Below are 20420 nucleotides of genomic sequence, written 5' to 3'. Positions count from 1 at the left end.
CCCACCCTCTGCCCTCACTGCTCTCTGACTTCAGCTAGCTCTATCTCTGCAGGCTCAACAACTTGTTGCTTTTCTAGATCATAAAAGAACCTATCCTTCAAGCATGGTTGCCTCCAGGGACTTAATGGAGCAGAAATTAGGATTAGGGGATGCAGCACAAATACTCCAGCCCATCCTGACACAACCAGACTGATAGTCTTTAAATTACCATAAGTTCTGAGTTCTTCACTATAAATAACAGCTGTCCAAGATAATTTTTTTTTTAAAGCTGTAGTTACTTCCCTAGACAGACCCAGTTTACTGGGTTAGGACCTTTACTGCAGAAAGTGGGAGTGGGGAGGAAGTTCTTTGCTATAGTCTGCCTCTTGCTCTTGGTTTTTAAAGGGGTCTTTTTCTTGGCAAAAGGTGGATACTCTGAAATGGACTGAATTACTCCTACAGACCTGCTGGATTTGGCCCACAGCATTTTAGAAAAAAATGGATTTATGGTATTTAAAGTTTTAGGAATTTCACACCAATATTCAGATTCCTGGCTTCTCTGGAAATAAGTGGTTCAAAATGGAATGCAGTGACTGCAGGTCAGGGCTCACGAGCTCTCATGGCGATCATAGGCTGCCCCCTTTAGCAAGGTCCCAAGAGGTGAAAGTGATGGTTTGCGTACCACAGCTACTGCTACTTGGATTATTGTGCAGATTAAGTAGAGGGGGGGAAGACATATTGGAGAATGAATTTTAAGCCAGGGCTTAAAGTTAGAAGGGTGAAGGTAGAGCAGAGCAGAATTAGGTGCAGCAGAAGTTCTCATGCTTGGGATAAGGAGAATCTCCCCGGAGAATCAAAATCACCCAGAAGGGAACAGATCATGTGGTCCACTGGTTCCAACAAGTGAGATGTGTCACCTGGCATCATGCCCTTCAGGAACAACAGAATCTTAGTGGGCTGTGCTCTGCGCCCCCCTTCCCCCCCCCCAACAGATTCTTTGTATCATTTGCATCACCATTATGTTAAAACTTGGATTCCTGGAGCCAAACTCCAGGTCCACTGAGTCAATCACTGGGACTCAGGAATCTGCATTTTGACAAGCTATCCCTAGTCATTTCCATGCAATATCATACTTGAAAACCACTGTTTAGAGAGTAGAATATAGGTCTCTGTTAATATGTGTTATCTGATAAAAGCCCATGTGATCCTCATGCTGTCCACTAGGGAGGGGGAGCAAGCTTTCAAGAATCATTGATCTAACATTTTCAATTTATAATTAAGGAAAATGAAATCCAGAGGATGGATAAAGGAATACCATTTATTGAGTACTAACTATGCCAAACATTGTTATAAGTAGAGCTTTATAGTTGCCTAATTTAATCTCACAACTTCATGAGGTTGATACTATTATGAACCTAATTTTACAACTGAGGAAACAGGCACAGAGAGACTAAATAACTTACCCAAAGTTGGTTTGGATCCAAGAACTCACATTCTTGACCATTGTTTTTTCAGCAGCCCTACAGAAGGTGAGCAGAGGCCACCACTCACTACTGTTGGGCTAAATGTCCTGTGTGGACCTCACCTTCCTAATCCATAAAATAAGTTGGGGTGGGGTGCATAAATGATTTCCAAGATACTAAAGAACCCTTAACATCATACAGTCTTCTGGTTATTTCCCCCCTCTGACCACCTTCTCTAGATGGGTTCCACCTGCAGAGGACTTGCTTTCTTCAGAATATCCCTACATTTCTCTTTTCTACTTTTCACACCACTTTAGATTCCTAAAGCAAATGGAAGAGTGAGTCCCTTAGCAAAGAACCTCTCAACAACCCCAGTCGCAGAGGTTCTGCTCAGAGAGATGTGCCCTCCCTCCCCTGTTCATTCTGCCTAAGTGCCCAGAGCTGGAGTCTCCCCAACACCACTACCCCCTGACAAAGACAGGGGAGCCTAATAGAATAGTACTTAACAGCAACATAGCATTCTGCAGTTTTTAACGGTGTTTGCTTATATGATCTTATTTGATCCTCACATCAGGCTTGCCCAAAAGAAGGATTATCTCATTTTAAAGAAAGCTCACAACATGGCTCCTTAAGTAACAACCAGTTGATGATGAAGCCAGGTTGGACCTGCTTCTCAGTGCATTCATTGCTCCCACCTGCATACACTACATCTGCCCACGGATGTTCACTGGATTCCAGAATTGAGTGCATTTTAATGTAAGACCTCAGGATCCTTGGGTGGGAGGAAGCATGTGGGCATTGATTAGCTGTGAAACCAGCACCAATTGTCTTAGAAGTTTAGAAAAGGAGGGGGGGTATGGAAAAGTAAGGAAAAACTGGATTAATGGGTGGCAGGGCTGGGCAGCATTAACCATTCCCAACACTGTCCCTAGGGAAGTCCTGCACCCAATATCCAATAGCCCCTGGAGTAGGCGATGTTGGTGGTGGCAGGTGACCTACGCAATGTTTTTGAAGAGATCATTGCATACACTTCATTGACACAAATGGACTTCAGCCTCTCAGATTTACTCCCCCTCTTAGAGCTAACTTGAGATCCTGTCTCAAATTGGAATCCAGCGCCTAGAGGTAGAACGAGGGGAGGATGCTGGTATGTGCAGACAACGCTTTAGGGACCTGGTTAACTTCACAAGCCCGCTGGCTTCCTGAAGGTTGGCAACCTTTCTTATCCTACATGGTTAAGAGGAACAAAGAGTGGGGAGAAGAGTGAGGGGAGCTTGCAACTCCATCAGAAAATGGGTTCAAGAATTACTCTTTGCCCTCGCCCGCTCAGCTAAGGGTTCCTGGAAGGATGACATTGTGGTGTATTTAAGCAAACTTTCCTCTAACCACTTCAGTCCCCAGGAGGCAAACATTTTTTCTTGCCTCCCAGCAGCCTCCGTCCCACTGAGGAGATAAAAAAGAACCCAAATCGCGTAACTATCCCCCTTCTCGCCATCCCTTGGCTGCAATACCTTGGCTAGGAGAACAGGGCGGTCACCGAGGCGGACGGTCAGACGTACTCCGCACACCGTGCTTCCTTCTCTGCCTCGGGGGAAGCGCGGCAATTAGACCCGGTAGTAGCCCACCTGCCCGGGCCGAGCCTCTCGCACCCCCGCAGACACCTTGCATGTTGACTCGCTGCCCCCGCTTCCTGCTGCTCTCGGTCTCCCCCTTACTGGGCAGGCAGCGAGAGGCGCAGCGTGACGCGGAGCGTGGGCGTGCTGCGGGGCGACCATGGCTGTAGACTGTTACCTCCGGTTCCCACAGTAACAATCGAAAGCCACGGTTGCCCTGGAGACGCGGGGGCGGGGCGCGCATCGGCTCCAGTCAGGCTGACGTCAAGACCGCCGCGGGGCGGGTGGCGGCGCGGGGGCAGCGCGGGCGGCAGGGATCGGCGAAGGGCTGCTGCGGGGTTGCGCGACGTGCGTGTGGGCCGGGCGCCCCTCGCAGCCCCTGGGGACTAGGGAAGGGACAGCCTGATGGCGGATCTTGCGCTGGGTCAGCACCGCGGACAGCGGCGGCGCGAGCAGCTGGTGCGGGGCTGAGGACTCTGGGGAACAGAACAGCCAGGGGCGCGGCAGGTGGCCGGGTCCGCGGTCCTGGGGCGGGGCCAGGCGTCGGTGGCCGTGACTGGAGACTGTTACTGAGGGCGACCCGGGCAGTAAGCAGTCTACAGCCAAGGTTCCGGCGCGCTGCCCGGGACGGGGGAGAGGAGTGCCTCCGTCGCCCGCCCGCAGCTGGGGGCGCTACTGCTCTTCCTCCCCCGCGTCTCCCGCCTTTCTCGGCCCCTGCGCTCGCGGACAGGCACGCGGCCCTTGACGTCAAAGCCCTGTGACGTCAAAGACGTCCCTGCTGAAAGACACTTCCGGTGGCCGGGGGGAGGGTCGTTGGGGGTGGGGCGGGGCTGCCCTGCCAAGGCCCCGCCCCCGCCTGGTCCTGAGAGGACAGCTCCTCGCGCAGAGGCGAGAGGCTGTCGATGTGCTTGTGGGCCGGCCGATGGGACGCAGAGGGACGCGGCGGCCAGTCAGACGGGTCGGGACGGGGAGGAGGGGCCCTAGTTGAATGCTGAGCGGGGGTCCCGAGAGAGCCGCAGCTGGTGCCCAGCTCAGCCAGCCGGGGGCAGCGAGGCTGAGTCACCGCGCTGCGGGGAGAGGAAGGAGGGGGCGCGTCTCCTGAGGCGCCAGCATCTTCGCCCCACTTTCTTGGGAGGATGGCGCAGGAACCCCAGGAAAAGCCGCGGGCACTCTGGGGTCCGTCCTCTGTTCGATGCTCCTCCTAAGTGGCTGCGTCTCCATCCGGGGGCGGGCAGGTGCTGCACTGGGCTCTGTGTACGCCTCCGGCCCGGGCGCCACCAGCTGCAAGAGAACCTTCGCCCCCCACCCTGCCCTCCACCCTGCCCCCACCCCACCTCGTAGGGGCCCTCCAACCCGCCGCCTGCCGTTCTCTTCGTTGCCCTCCGTCCGTGTCTGTCGCCCGTCGGTCGGTGAGCCCCGCTTACCTGTCCGGCCTCGTCGCGCCCGCGCCCGCGCCCGCTCGCCTCCTGCAGCCCGGCTGGCGCGGCGGCTTTTATAGTCGCGCGTAGTACTCGTGCGGCGGCTCATTCATACGGCCGCGGCTCCTACACACTGACGTGCTGCCGACGTCAGCAGGGAATTTAGGAAACGGGAAGAGGGGCTATTTATAGTGGCGAAGGGGGTGGGGTGGGGACTAGGCGTTGGGGAGGGCGCCCGGAAGCACGAACAGGGAGGGGGAGCCCGTGCCCCCTGCACCACTCTACAGGGGGTTAACTTTCCGGAACTGCGAGCTGGGGGCCTGCGGGAGGATGGGGGGGCGGTCAGATGGGTCCCGCTCTGGGACACCTGGGGCGCAACCCCACCCCGCCCAGCCTTCCAAGGCCCTCACCTGGTCGTCCCCACTCCCATACCTCAGGTCCTGGCCTCGACGGCTCTGTGACGTCACAAGATGCTCTGCGGCGGCGTTATCCTCCTGTGACCCTGAGGTGTCGTCACGGGTGGGGGTGGGCAGCAGCGTAAGCTGGACCCTCAGAGAGCAGCTTCTAGAGCTGTGGTGTAGGGGGCTGGGGAGTATAGGGGCATGGGGGGTGTAGGGGAATGGGGGTGTAGGGGGATGGCGGAGAAGCTCAGGGGTCTTTGAAGGCTTATGTAGGAGGAGGCTGGGCCAGGAAGGAATGCCCAGTGGGGGGTACAGTTACCAGTCCGAAGCTGGAGACCCGAGGAGAGGCAGAAAAATTGAGGAGGGTGGACTGGACTCCCCGGAAATGAGCAAGGGGGGTCATCTGTGGGGGAGTTGGGCAAAAGGTGTGGGGAGAAGGGGGTGAGAGGAAGAGGAGCCTGAGCAATTGGAGGGGGGAGGACAGGTAGGCAGTGTCACTTTCAGAGCCTGGCCCCCAGCAGACCACGTTTGGGACCCACTTGTGGAATAACAGGCACTGATAGAGCTCATATGAGGGTAATAACGAGTGAAGGAGACCAAGGGTTCAGCAGCTTTGCAGGGAGGGCTCTCAAGTGTGCGGCAGAGCAGAGATGACTTCCTGGAGGAGCTAAGAGTTCCTAGAGGTCACAATTGGCAGGAAGGGGACATGCCATGTGGAGCAGAGTTCCCTTGGACAGGAGCAGGGAAATGTATGATCCTGGCCCAACCTAACTTCATCAATTGAGGAAGGCTCTAAATTGGGGAGAGGAGTGTGTTCAGAGAGAAGAGCTGGATTGGGGTGGGGAAGAGGGTGGAACCAGGGAGGGAGGGAAGGTCAAAGGCTGAAGAAGAGTGAAGTCTACAGGAGGGCAGCTAGGCTGGGGGTAAGCCGATAAGACCCTCCCATGTAGATCTGGCCCCATCAAGAGGGGGAGAGATTACAGCAGAAACGGGGCTAGAGAGGTCCTCCACACTCTTTGGGATCTGGCCAACGTGAGTTCTCTTTTTGTCTCCAGGCTTTGTCCCAGAGGTTTTTGTTCTCCAGTAATGCCTTCCTGCCTGGGGAGAGAACTCCTATTCATCCATCAAAGCCCCGCTCTAAGAACACTTCCGAGAAACCTTCCCGCCTCCCTCCAGCACTCCGTTCACTTTTCCCTCTCAGCCATAGCATGTTCTCTGCCCTAGAGGCTGGCAGCTCAGGAGCCCCCTATTTTCATTCTTGAAGCCTCACCACTTCCCTAGTGAGGACACCATGGGGAGACAGAAGAGAGGAACTGGGATAAGATTGACTCAGATCACGGAGTGGAAACAGGGTGAGGGGGGACTGAAGACGCGATGAGAGTGAGAAGGATCCGCAGAGACCAGGAGCTATCTCCGGGCCGCGAGGCCATCAAGTCGCCTGCGGAGGAAACGGAGCCTCTTGGGGGCGACCGAGCCCTTGGTGTCTGTCTGGGGCTGCGAGTGGCCACGCCCTCGTTCTCTCAATGAGTGACTCAGCCACTACCACTGGCGGGGACTTGGGGGCTGAGAACCGCGCCGGGGGCGGCGATCTCGGCCCCCATCCGCCCAGAGGCCCTGCGTGGTTGCTAAGCTCTCTAAGGCCTTGGAGAGACTCGATCTGGGCGAACCTCACCGGTTACTATGGTAACTCTGCGCCCCAGCCTCTGGCTCGCCGGCTGAGGGAGGCGTAGCCAATCAGAGGCTGCAGGGGTTCTCGGGAACCCACTCCCACCCCTGACGTGTGGGCGGGGGTCAGGAGGTGTGGGGAGGAGGCAGAGCGTGGGCCACAGTGCGACCAGGTGCCCGGGCAGCCCGGGAATACTTCCGGAGTCAGTGCCTGCGCACCAGGGCCGGATCCCCTCCCTCCCAGAAGGGGAGTCACCTGCACGAACTGGGCCTTCACGTGGGGTGCAGGACCTTGCAGGCGGGCGGGGGCGGGGTTCCCCGGGCTGCAGGCCCTCCCGCCCCGTTTCTCTAGGGTCCGTGGGTTGGACACGAGGTCGTTAAATTGGGTCCATCAAAATGGCTCACTTGGGGAATTCAGGGGCTGGAGTAGCTTCCGCGGGGCTCCTAAGAGGCATCCAACTGTTCCCAGTCGAACATCCTGGGGTCCTTCCAGAGACCAAGTTCAGTGCGAGCTGTTTGGGTAACCCCTCTGCCCAGGTTCACGGAGGGTCCTATGTGGCAGCCCCCGGGGTATCCCAGGGAGCCGGACTTGGACTCCCGGAAGGGGGCGGGTGTGTGTCTGTGTAAACATGCGCGCCCGCGGGTGTCAATATCTGGAGAGGATCTAGGTGCAAATGGCTGGTTCTGTGCACACCTAACCCATGCTTAGTGAGGGTGGGTATAAATAGTCCTTTCCAGCCCTAACCGGATCGCTCAGTGGTTAGAGCCTCGGCCTGCGGACTGAAGGGTCTCGGGTCCCTTTCTGGTCAAGAGCACGTACCCTGTTGGGGCTCATCTGGAGCAACAACAATGTGTCTCACATCGATGTTTCTTTCTCTCTTTTCCTTCCACTCTTTCTGAAAAGCAATGGAAAATCCTCTGGTGAGGATTAAAAATTTTTTTATATAGAGTCCCATCCAGGAATCTCTAAGGAGGCTTCCCAGGGATCTCGTCTACTTCTCCCTGAGGGTTTCCGTAACCTCCTTCCCACCATCTACTGTCACCAGGGGCTCCTCCGTGAAAAAGCAGGACTTCTCTGAATTGGGGCAATGTGAGAATCTGGAAATATCTACACAGGAGCGGTCAGCTCAAAACCCTGGGGGGTGTGGGGCTCCTATGTCCTGGACTTGGGTCCCCAGGTGGGCACATCTGGGAGGGTGATCTTGCGAATAGCGCCCCCGCCCCCTCCCGGATCCAGCTACGCATCTGCGAGCCTCCAGCCCAGCCAGGTGCGCGGAGGGAGGTCGTGGCTGTGTCGCGCGAAGCCCCGCGCCCCCGCGAGGTGGCGCCATAGCTGCAGCAGAGCCTGCCGGCCCGGGCCGCTTCAGATAAGAGTGTGCGGAAAGCGCGGCCGGGCTGAGACGCGACCAGGACGCGGGGAGGACGGACCAGCAGGACAGACCGACCGGGGGCCCGGCGGGCGGAGGGCAGCGCAGCGCAGCCACGTCCCCCCTGGATCAGCCGGCAGCCGGGCCCGGGGCTTCCGACATGCCCCCCAGGTGGGTCCTCTGGCTGGGGACCGGGAGGGACAGGGGACCCGGACAGCCCGGTCCTCGCGCGCTGGCCGCCTCGGGTGCATCCTTCTGAGCAAGCGTCCCAACGCGGCTGGCGTTCAGAGCTCCGGGTGTCGCCCCTAGAGGACTCAGGACCACCGGGTCGCTGCTTTGCTCCGGGTTCACGGCGGGGTCAGCGGCCCGGGCCGGCCCTGCCCGCACATGGGCTGGAGAGGCGAGGGGAAGGGAAGGGGAGAGCTGGCGGGCGGGGCTGGCAGGGGCGCTGCCCTGGCACAGCTCGGCGCCTGGCAGCAGGGCGGGTGGGGCGCCGGCTAGGAGCTGCCACCGCCGCGGGGAGGGAAGCCCGGCCCGGCTGCGGCCGCAGGTAACGGGCCGCGAGGCCCTGCGGACCAGGCGGGGAACAGTGTCGGGCCGGCGAGCAGGCGGGCAGGGCAGCCCAGGGCTCGGCTCAGGCCGCTGCCCGGCTGCTGAAATGGGGGGCGAGAGGAAAAGCTGGGAGCCGAGGGACTGGGGCTGGCGCGCCCCTCCCGGCCTGTCTGAAGTTGGGAAACTTTTTCCTAAGTTTGGGGCGGCGGAGTTCCCGTGGAGAAGGGGCCGAGGGGAGCTGGGGAGGGAGGCGCCGGGCTGTGAACGCGGACCTAAGGCCGAGGCCGGGCCGGGACTCGGGTGGGGCGCAGGCTGGGGTCAGGGCCGCAGCCGGCTGTGCGCCGTGCCCGCCCGGGGCGCTGCCCCCTCCCTCCCCTGGGAGCTGCGTGGCTCCCCCCTCCCCCCCACCTGCTTCCTGCCTCAGCCTCCTGCCCCGATATAACGCCCTCCCCGCGCCGGGGCCCGGCCTTCGTGCTCTGCCCGCCACCGCAGCGGCTGCCTCCGCTCCCCGCGCCGCGGCCGCCGTCCGGGCCCCAACTAGGGCCTGACAGCCCCCGGCCAGGGCGGCACCACGGCGGCCCCGGCGCTCCCTTCCTTCGGATCACTTCCCCCAACTGGGGCAACTTCTCCCGAGGCGGGAGGCGCTTTTCACTCGGCTCCCTTAGATCCCAGTTGGGCAAACTCGGCCCTGAATGACTTTTCCTGAAGCGGACATTTTCCTCAAATCGGGTAACTGTCTCCGAAAGGGTCACTTGGCCCAAACACTTTTCTCCTTCGAAGTCCCCAGAATCCAGCCTGTGTACCCGGTGCCTCTGGGCAAAGGGGTGCAGGCCGGCCTGGCCTCCTCTCCACCGGCCACTGCCCTGCTCCTTCTGGTCCGGCCCAGGCTCCACACTCGGAGGCCCCTCATTCTCCGCCAGTGCCCAGGCCGGTGCTCGATGCCCCTGCCTAGCTGAAGGGAAGGGGAAGTGGAGGGGAGAGGAGCCTGGCTGGGAACCGGCGGCGAGGGCTCCTGCGGCCCTGACCCGACTGGTGTGTGTCCCCGCAGGAGATTGTGCTGGGCAGACGATGCTGGACACGATGGAGGCGCCCGGCCACTCGAGGCAGCTGCTGCTGCAGCTCAACAACCAGCGCACCAAGGGCTTCTTGTGCGACGTGATCATCGTGGTGCAGAACGCCCTCTTCCGCGCACACAAGAACGTGCTGGCGGCCAGCAGCGCCTACCTCAAGTCCCTGGTGGTGCATGACAACCTGCTCAACCTGGACCATGACATGGTGAGCCCGGCCGTGTTCCGCCTGGTGCTGGACTTCATCTACACCGGCCGCCTGGCTGATGGCGCAGAGGCCGCGGCTGCGGCGGCCGTGGCTCCGGGGACCGAGCCGAGCCTGGGCGCCGTGCTGGCCGCAGCCAGCTACCTGCAGATCCCCGACCTCGTGGCGCTGTGCAAGAAGCGCCTCAAACGCCACGGCAAGTACTGCCACCTGCGGGGCGGCGGCGGCGGCGGCGGCGGCTACGCGCCCTACGGGCGGCCGGGCCGGGGCCTGCGGGCCGCCACGCCCGTCATCCAGGCGTGCTACTCGTCCCCGGCCGGGCCTCCGCCGCCGCCCAGCGCCGAGCCGCCGTCGGGCCCCGAGGCCGCAGTGAACACGCACTGCGCCGAGCTGTACGCCTCGGGCCCCGGCCCGGCCGCCTCGCTCTGCGCGCCCGAGCGCCGCTGCTCCCCGCTCTGCGGCCTGGACCTGTCCAAGAAAAGCCCTCCGGGCTCCGCGCCTTCCGAGCGGCCTCCGGGCGAGCGCGAGCTGCCTCCGCGCCCAGACAGTCCTCCCAGCGCCGGCCCCGCCGCCTACAAGGAGCCGCCGCTCGTCCTGCCGCCGCTGCCGCCGCTGCCCTTCCAGAAGCTGGAGGAAGCCATACAGCCTCCCGACCCGTTCCGTGGCGGCAGCGGCAGTCCGGGACCCGAGCCCCCCGGCCGCCCTGACGGACCCAGCCTCCTCTACCGCTGGATGAAACATGAGCCAGGCCTGGGCAGCTACGGCGACGAGCTAGGCCGGGAGCGCGGCTCTCCCGGCGAGCGCTGCGAGGAGCGCGGCGGGGACCCGGCCACCTCGCCCGGGGGGCCTCCGCTCGGCCTGGCGCCGCCCCCGCGCTACCCGGGCAGCCTGGACGGGCCTGGCTTAGGCGGCGACGGCGACGACTACAAGAGCAGCAGCGAGGAGACTGGCAGCAGCGAGGACCCCAGCCCGCCCGGCGGCCACCTCGAGGGTTATCCATGTCCCCACCTGGCTTATGGCGAGCCTGAGAGCTTTGGTGACAACCTGTACGTGTGCATCCCGTGCGGCAAGGGCTTCCCTAGCTCGGAGCAGCTGAATGCGCATGTGGAGGCGCACGTGGAGGAGGAGGAGGCGCTGTATGGCAGGGCCGAGGCCGCTGAGGTAGCGGCGGGGGCCGCCGGCCTCGGGCCCCCTTTTGGAGGCGGTGGGGACAAGGTCGCTGGTGCTCCTGGCGGACTGGGCGAACTGCTGCGGCCATACCGCTGCGCGTCGTGCGACAAGAGCTACAAGGACCCGGCCACGCTGCGGCAGCACGAGAAGACGCACTGGCTTACCCGGCCCTACCCATGCACCATCTGCGGGAAGAAGTTCACGCAGCGCGGGACCATGACGCGCCACATGCGCAGCCATCTGGGCCTCAAGCCCTTCGCGTGCGACGCGTGCGGCATGCGCTTCACGCGCCAGTACCGCCTCACCGAACACATGCGCATCCACTCGGGCGAGAAGCCCTACGAGTGCCAGGTGTGCGGCGGCAAGTTCGCCCAGCAACGCAACCTCATCAGCCACATGAAGATGCATGCCGTGGGTGGCGCGGCCGGCGCGGCCGGGGCGCTGGCGGGGCTGGGGGCGCTGCCCGGCGTCCCCGGCCCCGACGGCAAAGGCAAGCTCGACTTCCCGGAGGGCGTCTTTGCCGTGGCCCGCCTCACGGCTGAACAGCTAAACCTGAAGCAGCAGGACAAGGCGGCCGCAGCCGAGCTGCTGGCGCAGACCACGCACTTCCTGCACGACCCCAAGGTGGCGCTCGAGAGCCTCTACCCGCTGGCTAAATTCACGGCGGAGCTGGGCCTCAGCCCGGACAAAGCGGCCGAGGTGCTGAGCCAGGGAGCGCACCTGGCTGCCGGGCCTGACGGCCGGACCATCGACCGTTTCTCCCCCACTTAGAGCGCCCCTGGCCGTCCCGCCTCGTCGCCGCCGCGTGGCCCCCAGCCCGCGCCCCCAGGGAGCGGCGGCGGCAACCAGCAGGCAGACCGCACCTGGACAACTATAGTAGCAGCGTCAGCGTCACCGCAGTGGCGGCGGCCCCACCTCTCTGCGGCCTCACCTGGCCTCACTGCTTTGTGCCTTAGCCCGGGGATGGGGGTGAGGGGAAAACCCCGGGATGGGGGTGGGTTGGGGGAAGGGAGATTTATATTTTTGATATCAGCTTTGACCAAAGGAGACCCCCCGGCCCTTCTCCGCCTTTTCCTGTGGTTCGTTGGCCCCCTCCCCCGGCTCCGTGCTGCTCTTGGGGGTAGGGGTGTCACTGTTGGGGCGCTCCCAGCCCTACCTCCGGCCCTTGCGACCACACCCATTCTCACTGTGAATCTCCCCGCTGGGGTCGGAGCGTCGGGCAGGGTTGGGGAGCTGGGAGGGGACTGAGCCGGCCGGAGGGCCCCCTGCCCCCCGCTCCCGCCCTCCCCGGGACTGATAATGTGAAGTTCCTCATTTTGCACAAGCGGCACTAGCCCCAGGGCCCACCCTTCCCTCCCTCTGAAGTCAGAGGGCTGACAGCTCTGGTCTACCCGGTCTCCCACTCCTGCGGTGTCCCCTCCTCCCTTCCCTGAGGCCCCGGACCATATTTATTGCATGCGCCCCGGGCAGCCCTATACCCCGAGCCCAGGCTGGGCTGGGCTGGAACGTGGTCTCTTTAGCTCCCTCCTCCTCTTTTGTATATTTTCTACCTTGTACACAGGCTCTTCCAGAGCCGCTTCCATTTTCTATACTCGAACCAAACAGCAATAAAGCAGTAATCAAGGACCCCGGACCCTGCAGCTCTCTTCTGCCCTGCACTAGGACCTGGGTGCCAGCACTAGGGTGGGCGGAGGGGCTAGACGGGCCCTTACATAGGTGCAGAGCCGTGGACCTTCCTCCCTCCCCAGTCCCAGAGATGAGGCAGATCAGCAAGAGGTCAGGTATGTTTCATAACTAAAAATTTATTCAGGAAACAAAACCAGTGCTGCAAACAGGACAGAAAGGATAGCTGGGTCTCCCGGTCTCCCACCCACCCAGTCATTAGCCTTCATCCACGACAGGGGATCTCAAAGGAGGCTGAGGACACTGTAACCCAAAGAGCCCCGTTTTCTGAGGCCCCGGCGGACTCATACCCCCAAACCATTGGCTGTGGCTCTCCTGTACAGTCCCTCCTTCTGGCATAATCTTGGGCCTTGGGAGGGCACAGCCTTGCTCCCATCCTCATCCTCTGGCAGGCTATACAGTCAGACAAGGGTTCTGGGGGATACCCCCACTGGTCCCAACAAAACTTACTCCTGGCTGCTCCTCAAAACCCTGTCTTCCCCTCATCCGTGTCCCTGGGTTGAGAGAATAAATTCCCAGTAGGAAGCCTCCTGGGTGAGGCTTTGAACACAGGTGCCAGCTAAAGAGGCAACAAAAAGCTCAAAGGCCCCGTGTCGAGCTCTTCTAGGGTAAAGCTAGAAATAGGGTGCAAACTCCAGGCTAGGCAATGCTCTCTTCCAGGCACTAGCCTGGAAGATTCCGGGAGCACAGGGGCCTGGGAAAGGTCAGGGCGGGAAAGCTTAATTAGGTTCCTGGCACAGGTACCAGAGGAGAAGGGAGATTCAGAGTAAGAACCCCCATGGCAAGGAACTGAGGCAAGGAGATTGAGGGGACCAGGAAGGTGAGGGGGGTCAACCAGAGAGGAGGGTGAGGATGATTGGGGGGGGGGAGGACAAGGAGAGAGGAGGGGAGAACTGAGAAAAATCAGAGGAAATTTTGTTCAGTGGGAACCAGAGCAAAAGGAAGGCCAAAGAGGGTAGAGGAAGCAGGCAAAGGCCACCCAGGAAGCATGGGCCTCAGACCAGATGTCCCTTCCCTCTAGACCCATGACCATCCACAGGGAAAACAAGTGGCAAAGTATAATGAACCGATTGACAAGGGTGGGATGAACAGCAGGACGGGGGGCGTATGTTTGGGGTGGGGTGGGGTAGAAGTGGGGGTCTAGGGCTGCTGTTTAGAACATGGTGTCCAGAGCCCAACTTGGGTCCATGTGGGAATCCGGCCTCGAGGGAAAGCCGCATCCTGGATACTTTTTTCATGGCATGGCTAAGCCTCTGGGACACATTAAGGACGGGTTCTGAAGGAGATTAAAGGGACCTGTCATTTCACCTGCATCTGTTGGAAACTAACTTCCTTGACCCATCTCCACTTGAGAAAGTGGCTGAGTCCCAGGCTGAGAAGGCCCCCCCCATCCCTTGAAGTAGACAGGGGGAGGCAGAAAGGCTGAGGGCATGAGCAGCCTATCTAGCTCGCCTACCTGCTGTCACTGCAGCCAGTCACCTCCCTACTAAATCTTGACAGCCCAGGAGGGTCCCAGCAGCTTCCACCCAACCCTTGGGAGGGGCTCTGTGAGGAGCAGCTCCCCCACAGCACGGCCACGGTGTGGGTTGGAAGAGGATGGTTTATTGTCTGGGTGGATTGGTGGCTCAGGCATGTGGGCATCTTCCGTGCTACACTGGGCACCTGGTGGCCTCTCAGGAACGGTTCCATAGGCGGTGGGCCCCGGTGTGGCCCCCTCAGCCCACCTGGGCCCATGAGAGGAAGGCTGGGATGTCCCGCACGGGCACATTCCTCGTCAGCGCTTTCACCCGCAGGTTGCGGTCATCTGTCAGCAGCACCACCTCCCGCAGTAGCCGGATTGGCTCCTCTGTTGGCATAAGAGGAGAAGAACCTTTCTGAGGACAGGAGACAGACACTGGCTGCCTCTCCTCTCTCTGGGTGGGAGTGTGGTCCTGGGGTGGGGGGGGGGGGGGTGAAGACATTTCTTGGTCCTTCCACAAATCCCTTCCCTCAGGCAGGTGATTAGCTGAGGACACCCCTCCCCTGCTGGCCTTAGGAGGACCATGCTGGGCTGGGGCTGGCTACCTGCTTTGGACCCCTGCCTCCCGCACAGGACTGTGCTCCTTGTGTCTTGAGAGCTGCCCTGACTGGTGGCTTCCACACAGACCGCTCCCAGGACTCTGAGCTGAGGGAGCGGAAGGCAGCCCCTCCCTCCCACCCCTACTGCATGGCTAGTCCTGGACTCGGAACACTCGCCTTACTACACATCCTCTCCCTCTAAGGCAGGCAGGCCAGTGCTTTAGGTATTAAAAGGTAGGAAACCAAAGATGGAATATGGAGCGTATCCAGGACTCACAGATGTGGGGAGAGGGGTTAGCTTGAGGGAACTCTGAGGGGAGGGCAAAAGAGTCCTTGACAAAGTTGTACCAAGATGGCCCCAAGGCTACAGTCAAATAGATTTCCTCTATTAAATAAAAGTAATCCGTGGTGCAAATCTCTCACAGCACAAAAGAGGAAAAAAGGGAAGGTAAAGTGAGGCTCATCCTCCCAGTTGTCTCCCTTCTTGCGCCCCTGGCCTTGTTCCCCAGGTAGAGCTCTGTATGCTTTCAGATTTCTTCATGCAGATTTACAAGTATATATACTTGGTATGTAAGCTTCCCCCTACAACATTACAATCATACTAGCCACACTCACTTTATTCAGATTTTATATATTTTAAAGATCTTTCTATATTGGCACAGATAGCCTTCATTCTTTTTAGAGAACTTTTAGCAAGATGCCTTCCAGCATCTCTCTTCCCCTAATTCCCTAACCTTTTAATGTACTGGGGAGAATTTCAACTAGGGCCAAGTACTCACACAAGTGACATCCCCACCCATGGCAAGGCCCCTCAGGTGGGAAGTCCACTCCTCAGTCCCAGGTTGGGTGCTTCTGGACAGAGGGCCCGGTGGACAGTGAGGCACAAGGAGCATCCTGTGGGGGTTACTGACTGCAGGAGCTGGCTGGGCTGGGGGATTGCAAACGCCCATATCGGACCTGAGCAGTTTCATGCTTTCCAGTTCCAGGCAGGGAGGCTGAGAACTGGCTGTCAGCCTTGGGAGGGGCTGGGGGGAAGAGGGAGGGAGAGGCACTTGAGGCTGATGGTGGTGAGAGAAGGGGAGAAGTGGAAGGAGGGTGTGATGGGGGGTGAGGGGCTGTGGTGGGCAGAGAGGGAGAGGAAGGTGGTCATGGGTAGAGGGGATGCTCTGAGACCACTCAACTGTCTGGGCCTGACCACTCTGGGGTGTATGAGTGCAGGGTAGGGTGGGGTGGTGTCATGCGGTGCTGCGTGGGGCTCCCAGCTGGCTGCCCTAGTCTGTCCGGAGCTCCACCATTCCTGCCCTGGGACTCAGACCAGGAGAGTCCCAGGCTTTAGGTCAGCCAACCAAGGCCCAGCATTGCTGGCAGGGGTCTTCAGGGGTTTCTGTGGATACTTTGAGACATTTTTAACAATAAACATCCTCTGTTTTGACACTGGTAACTTCACTTTGTTAGAAACCAGAGACTGTCATCTTGTCAGGCCCCATCCGCCATAATCCACATGATTTTAAAATTCAACATCGTTTACACATAAACATTTGGTGACAGTTTCTCTGTGAATCTGACAAGTTAATCTGCTAAGAATTCACACTGACAAATGGGGTTTGATTACACCAGCCGTTGCTGATGTAATTCTGATAGGGGCGGTCCCCAGGATGGCAATGGGTTCCTGCAGGCTGTTTGGGGTGAAGTGGGGGTGGGGGTTGGGGGGGTGGGGAGACTATTAGGGCCAAAGCCAAAATGTGTCTCTGCTAAGAACGAAACAACTCTGAGGCTGGGTGGGGCCACAACAGTATCTGTACCCTACTTCCCAACAAGGCCTTCTGTACTCCTGCCTACCTCACCCTCAGAAGGTGCCCTTCTAGGAGCTGCCTGGGAGCAGAGCCCAAGCTCCTGTCTGGCTTAGCCAGGACTCCTTTTTACCACTTGAATGCTCCAGATCTGGTTCTAAGGGACAGTATGTGCAAGTCACGTGGCAGGACCCATCTGAAGAGCAGTGTGGACTCATTACCAGCCCCTTAATACCAGCACTACTGGTACGGAGACCGAGGCAGGAGTGAGGGGCAGCACTAACGTGGGTGGGAGGAGCAGCAGGAGAGAAGTCAGTCCCCAGACCAGTCCGGAAGCCAGGATTAGGAAAATGAGCAGAGGAGGTGGGTGACAACAATTAAAAGAAAACAACAAGACACAGACAGAAACCAAGTGGTGAGAATTATCAGTTCTGCAGATGACGCTGAGCTAGGAGGTCCTAGGAATGCCTTCCAAAAGAAGAAATGTCAGATTCCTGAGAGTCAGGAGCAGAAAACACCTGAGCTTCACTGAGTGAGGTGCTCAAGCTCTCACTTGCCCCCAACTCCAGGCATCCTGAGAACTGCTGCAGCTTACCGCCATGAGGACAGAAGAAAAAACCCACTACTCAAAGGGGAAGCACCTCAACCCACAGCCTGATACAGGGCAAACATCAGGGATCAACCAAGAGGATGAGCATGGCCCAGAGCAGGGACCACTGGGGCCTGTCCTCTCAGAGCTGCAGAGGGCTGGGCTCAGGAGACTATGGCCAGAATAAGCTACACTGAATCACAGAGACATTCTTGCTGTCAGAGTACTCACTGAGGACCCAAGAAAGGAAATGGATGTATGCCAAGTGGGAAAGCTCACTGCCTGGAGCCTGGCTTCCTGGGCTAGGCCCATCCCTAGTTGTCCCACCTGACATTTCCTGGGCGCGGGGGAGCTGTGACAGGAGGGTCTGACTTCCAGGAGGGCAGGAAACTGAGCTTGTCTCAGGACTGACCCCCACTTCCTCAACTTTCCTACAGCAGAGGATGGCAGGACAAGGTAGGGCAGGGAATGGATGACCTCCAAGCAGAGGCAAAGCTATACCTTTGTTGGTGGGCATGAAGTCCTTCGCCTTGTCTTTGCAGTAGTGAAGGCAGCAGGAGAGGATCAGGTCATCGTTGTTTCCCTGGGGGAAGACACTGTGAGAAGGGCTACTGGGCAGGGGGGCACCATGCGGAGAAGACACAAAGACTCTGCCTCTTGGGTGCTGGGGTCACCTCCCAGAATCCCTCCCATCATGCCCTGGTAGATCACTGTGCCAAGAGTGATCTATAGGACATGAACTCCCACTTCTGGGCCTTAATGGTGGCTGCCCCTCAGCTGCCCAGGTTGACTGACTTTCCTTTAGCCCCTCGCTCCTGGAGACCCTGTTCTGAAGGCTGGCTATCTCCCTCTCTGCCAGGGGGTCTTACCAGCTGGCCAGTGATGTCCTCACTGCGGAAGGCGATGGATTCGAGTTCGTTGCCACGGCTGGTAAGGGCCCGTAGGCAAGAGTCCCGACTCTCGAATCGCCGCTCGAGGAACTCGATGGACTTCCGGGCCTTTTCCTGCACCACACGGGCATAGCCTCCAGCCCGGTGGTCTGTCTCCTGACCCTTGGCCAGGCCGTCCAGCTCATTGATCACTGATGAGACACAGTTCCACAAGGTATCAGCCTCAGTGATCAGCCATTATGTTTGTTTTCATCCTAGGCCTCACCTTCTCAGCCAGCCCCCTCCCAGACCACAGAATCCATCTTGCCCCACAGGAGTCTTCCAGTGAAAGTAGGGGACCTTGGGGGGCAAGAAGCATCCCAGACTTTCCACAGTGCTCTCTCCTCTTTTTGCCTCTTCCTCCAGGCCCTGAGCTTCTCCTGGGAGGAACTTACAGGGATTTTCTGGAGCTGCTGTATTCAGAGGAAGAAACCTGGCCCCTCCATTGCATTCCTTAGTTATAGGATCAAATTGAAAGGGTCCCTCAGGAGAGGTGAGGGTATGGAGCAGCTAAAGGGAAAGAGGCATTCTCCTTCATCCACTTGGGCCCCCAACCACAGCAGTTAAAGAGGGGGCAAAGTTCTATGCCCCATGTCCCAGCAGAGGGCAGGGAGGTCACCAAGTGGGACTCAGCAATCATGGCCTTACTTGCAAGAGCCCTGGTATTCCCCCAAACCATGCCCTTGGCACATCTACCTTCTCTGATACTGCACGTGTGTGCCTCTGTGTGTGTATGTGTGTGTGTGTGTGTGTGTGTGTATGCCTGTCTGCCTGCCTGCCTATGTGTCTGGGACACGGCTTCATTTTCTGGTGAAGATTCTTTCCAAAATTCCAGCCAAAAGCCTGAGGTCAAGTGGGAAATATGCACTCCTTGGGGGCTCCGGGAGAGTTTGGGGTCTGAGGCCTCTCCTCGGTGCAATGATTCATGGCTTGGGGAATCAGCATGAGCATGCTGTTCCATGGTGAGCCTGGCACTCACTGTCTGGGTATTCAGAGACACTTTCTGGAAAAGGACCATGTGGGAACACGAATGAACACACACACACACACACACACACACACACACACACACACACACACACACGATGCCCATGCTTTCAGCAACCTGAGGGTACAGTGTCCACACAATGTATGGTTGGGGAGTAGTGGTGGATGGGTATACGGTACAGCAAACAGAACATGAAAGACAAAAAACGTATTCCATCCCAAAATCTGCTTTCCTGCTTCCAAACTAAACAGGCTTCAAAGGGGAAGCTTGTTTGTGCTTCTGCACCAGGCGGGGCTTCTCGATGCTGGGGTCAGGCCTAAGGAGCATGGAGCAGGTTAAAGAGCATAAGAAACAAGCAGGGAAGGCTGGTGGCTTAACCCTGTGTGTTCTGGACATGGGGCAGGAGTCCACTGAGGGAGACTTATTGAACAGGAGCTTCCTCTATAGCCCCTGAGAGTCCAAGGCCCTGCCCAACTGAGAAAGGCTCAAAGAAGCTGGCCTGGACTGTTTTAACAGAGTTGTCATTTCCAAACGCCCCTGGGAGCCATCTATTTATTCGGCATGTTTCCTCTGGGCTTTCTCATATATTTGCTCCCTCTCCACCAAATCTGGCTTTCTCCACTGAGCCATAAGCTCCTCAAGACCAAGGGCTGCAGCTCTGCCATTCACTGGTGCACCCGGGAACAAGGAGCCAATGTACATAGTAGGGGCCCAATCCATGCTGGTGAACAAAAACCTTGCTACTCTGGGATGGTGTCTGAGGTTCCTTTTAAGTCTTAGGCTCCTAAGATGTCACGTCTCTCAGTTATACCGTTTCTTGACCATCTAGCAAAAAAGGTGTCCAATTTACTTTCTTCCCCCTGACAATCTCCTGGTAGGAAAGTACCGAGATGCATTATCCTGAGAGCTGTCCCACCCCAGGACCCAGTGAGGGAAGAGGGAAAGCTGGAACAACATGATGGTCTTGCTGCTCTGCCTCGGGGAGGAAAGCTGCTGTACTTTAGAAGAACAGAAAACCTTCCCTTAGGTCTAAGAGACTGGGTTTAAGAGGTTCTGGCCAGGCCACATGGGGAGGGGGAAGGAAGACAGGGAGGGTGGAGGCGGGACGAGGGCTGCTTCAGTGCCAACATTCTCAGGTGGTGCTAACGTGTTTCCCACAACCCCCCAGGGTTCTATAGCCTCTGCAGGGGCGGATGTTTCCTGCCCTTTGTTTCCACCCTCATCTGGCACTAAGACACTTGGGACTGGGAGGGAAGGCCCAATGGAACATCTTGGCATGGATGTCAGAGGTGGCTTGGCAGGCAGACTGCCCGTCTGGTGGCTTTTCCAGAGGACAGGGCTCCCGAACTTGCTCCAAGTGTCTGCTGAGAAGGGGACGTTAAAAATTCTGGGCTTCCCAATCCTCTCCCAGACCCTCTCCCTTCACAGCACAGCCCTCAGCTACATTAGCTGTATCAGTTAGATTAGACAGGAGCCCAGAGTC

At 58.7% G+C, this 20420-nt stretch overlaps 2 protein-coding genes across 5 annotated transcripts in view; one reads left to right on the top strand and one right to left on the bottom strand.

The window, feature by feature from the left end:
- The first annotated feature begins 7964 nt into the window (after positions 1–7964).
- Positions 7965–12526, top strand: HIC1 (HIC ZBTB transcriptional repressor 1). 2 transcript variants are annotated; one of them, XM_087825967.1, is made up of 2 exons: positions 7965–8077; positions 9507–12526. In XM_087825967.1, exon 2 carries the CDS (start codon positions 9527–9529, stop codon positions 11669–11671), a length of 2145 nt encoding a protein of 714 aa, XP_087682093.1. In that variant the 5' UTR covers positions 7965–8077; positions 9507–9526; the 3' UTR covers positions 11672–12526. The 2 variants fall into 2 exon arrangements, with proteins under 2 accessions (XP_087682093.1, XP_087682092.1); XM_087825966.1 differs by lacking the exon at positions 7965–8077 and adding an exon at positions 8958–9187.
- A 74-nt stretch (positions 12527–12600) lies between these two features.
- The window catches only part of SMG6 (SMG6 nonsense mediated mRNA decay factor), a 207268-nt gene continuing 199448 nt past the window's right edge, over positions 12601–20420 (bottom strand). Inside the window, exons 14-16 of one of the 3 annotated variants that reach the window (XM_016211135.2) lie at positions 17890–18101; positions 17522–17603; positions 12601–14429 (exon numbers count right to left, since the gene is read on the bottom strand). In XM_016211135.2, coding sequence (XP_016066621.1) covers positions 14299–14429; positions 17522–17603; positions 17890–18101 — 425 coding nt within the window. In that variant the 3' untranslated portion in view covers positions 12601–14298. The remainder of the gene's footprint in view (positions 14430–17521; positions 17604–17889; positions 18102–20420) is intronic. The other 2 variants (XM_016211134.2, XM_087825965.1) reach the window with 2 other exon arrangements.

The sequence above is a fragment of the Miniopterus natalensis genome, chromosome 17 (genome assembly GCF_054644295.1).
Source record: "Miniopterus natalensis isolate mMinNat1 chromosome 17, mMinNat1.hap1, whole genome shotgun sequence".
In the NCBI taxonomy this organism is placed as follows: Eukaryota; Metazoa; Chordata; class Mammalia; order Chiroptera; family Miniopteridae; genus Miniopterus; species Miniopterus natalensis.
Note: the sequence above shows the minus strand (reverse complement) of the source record. Positions and strands in the feature narration are given on the sequence as shown.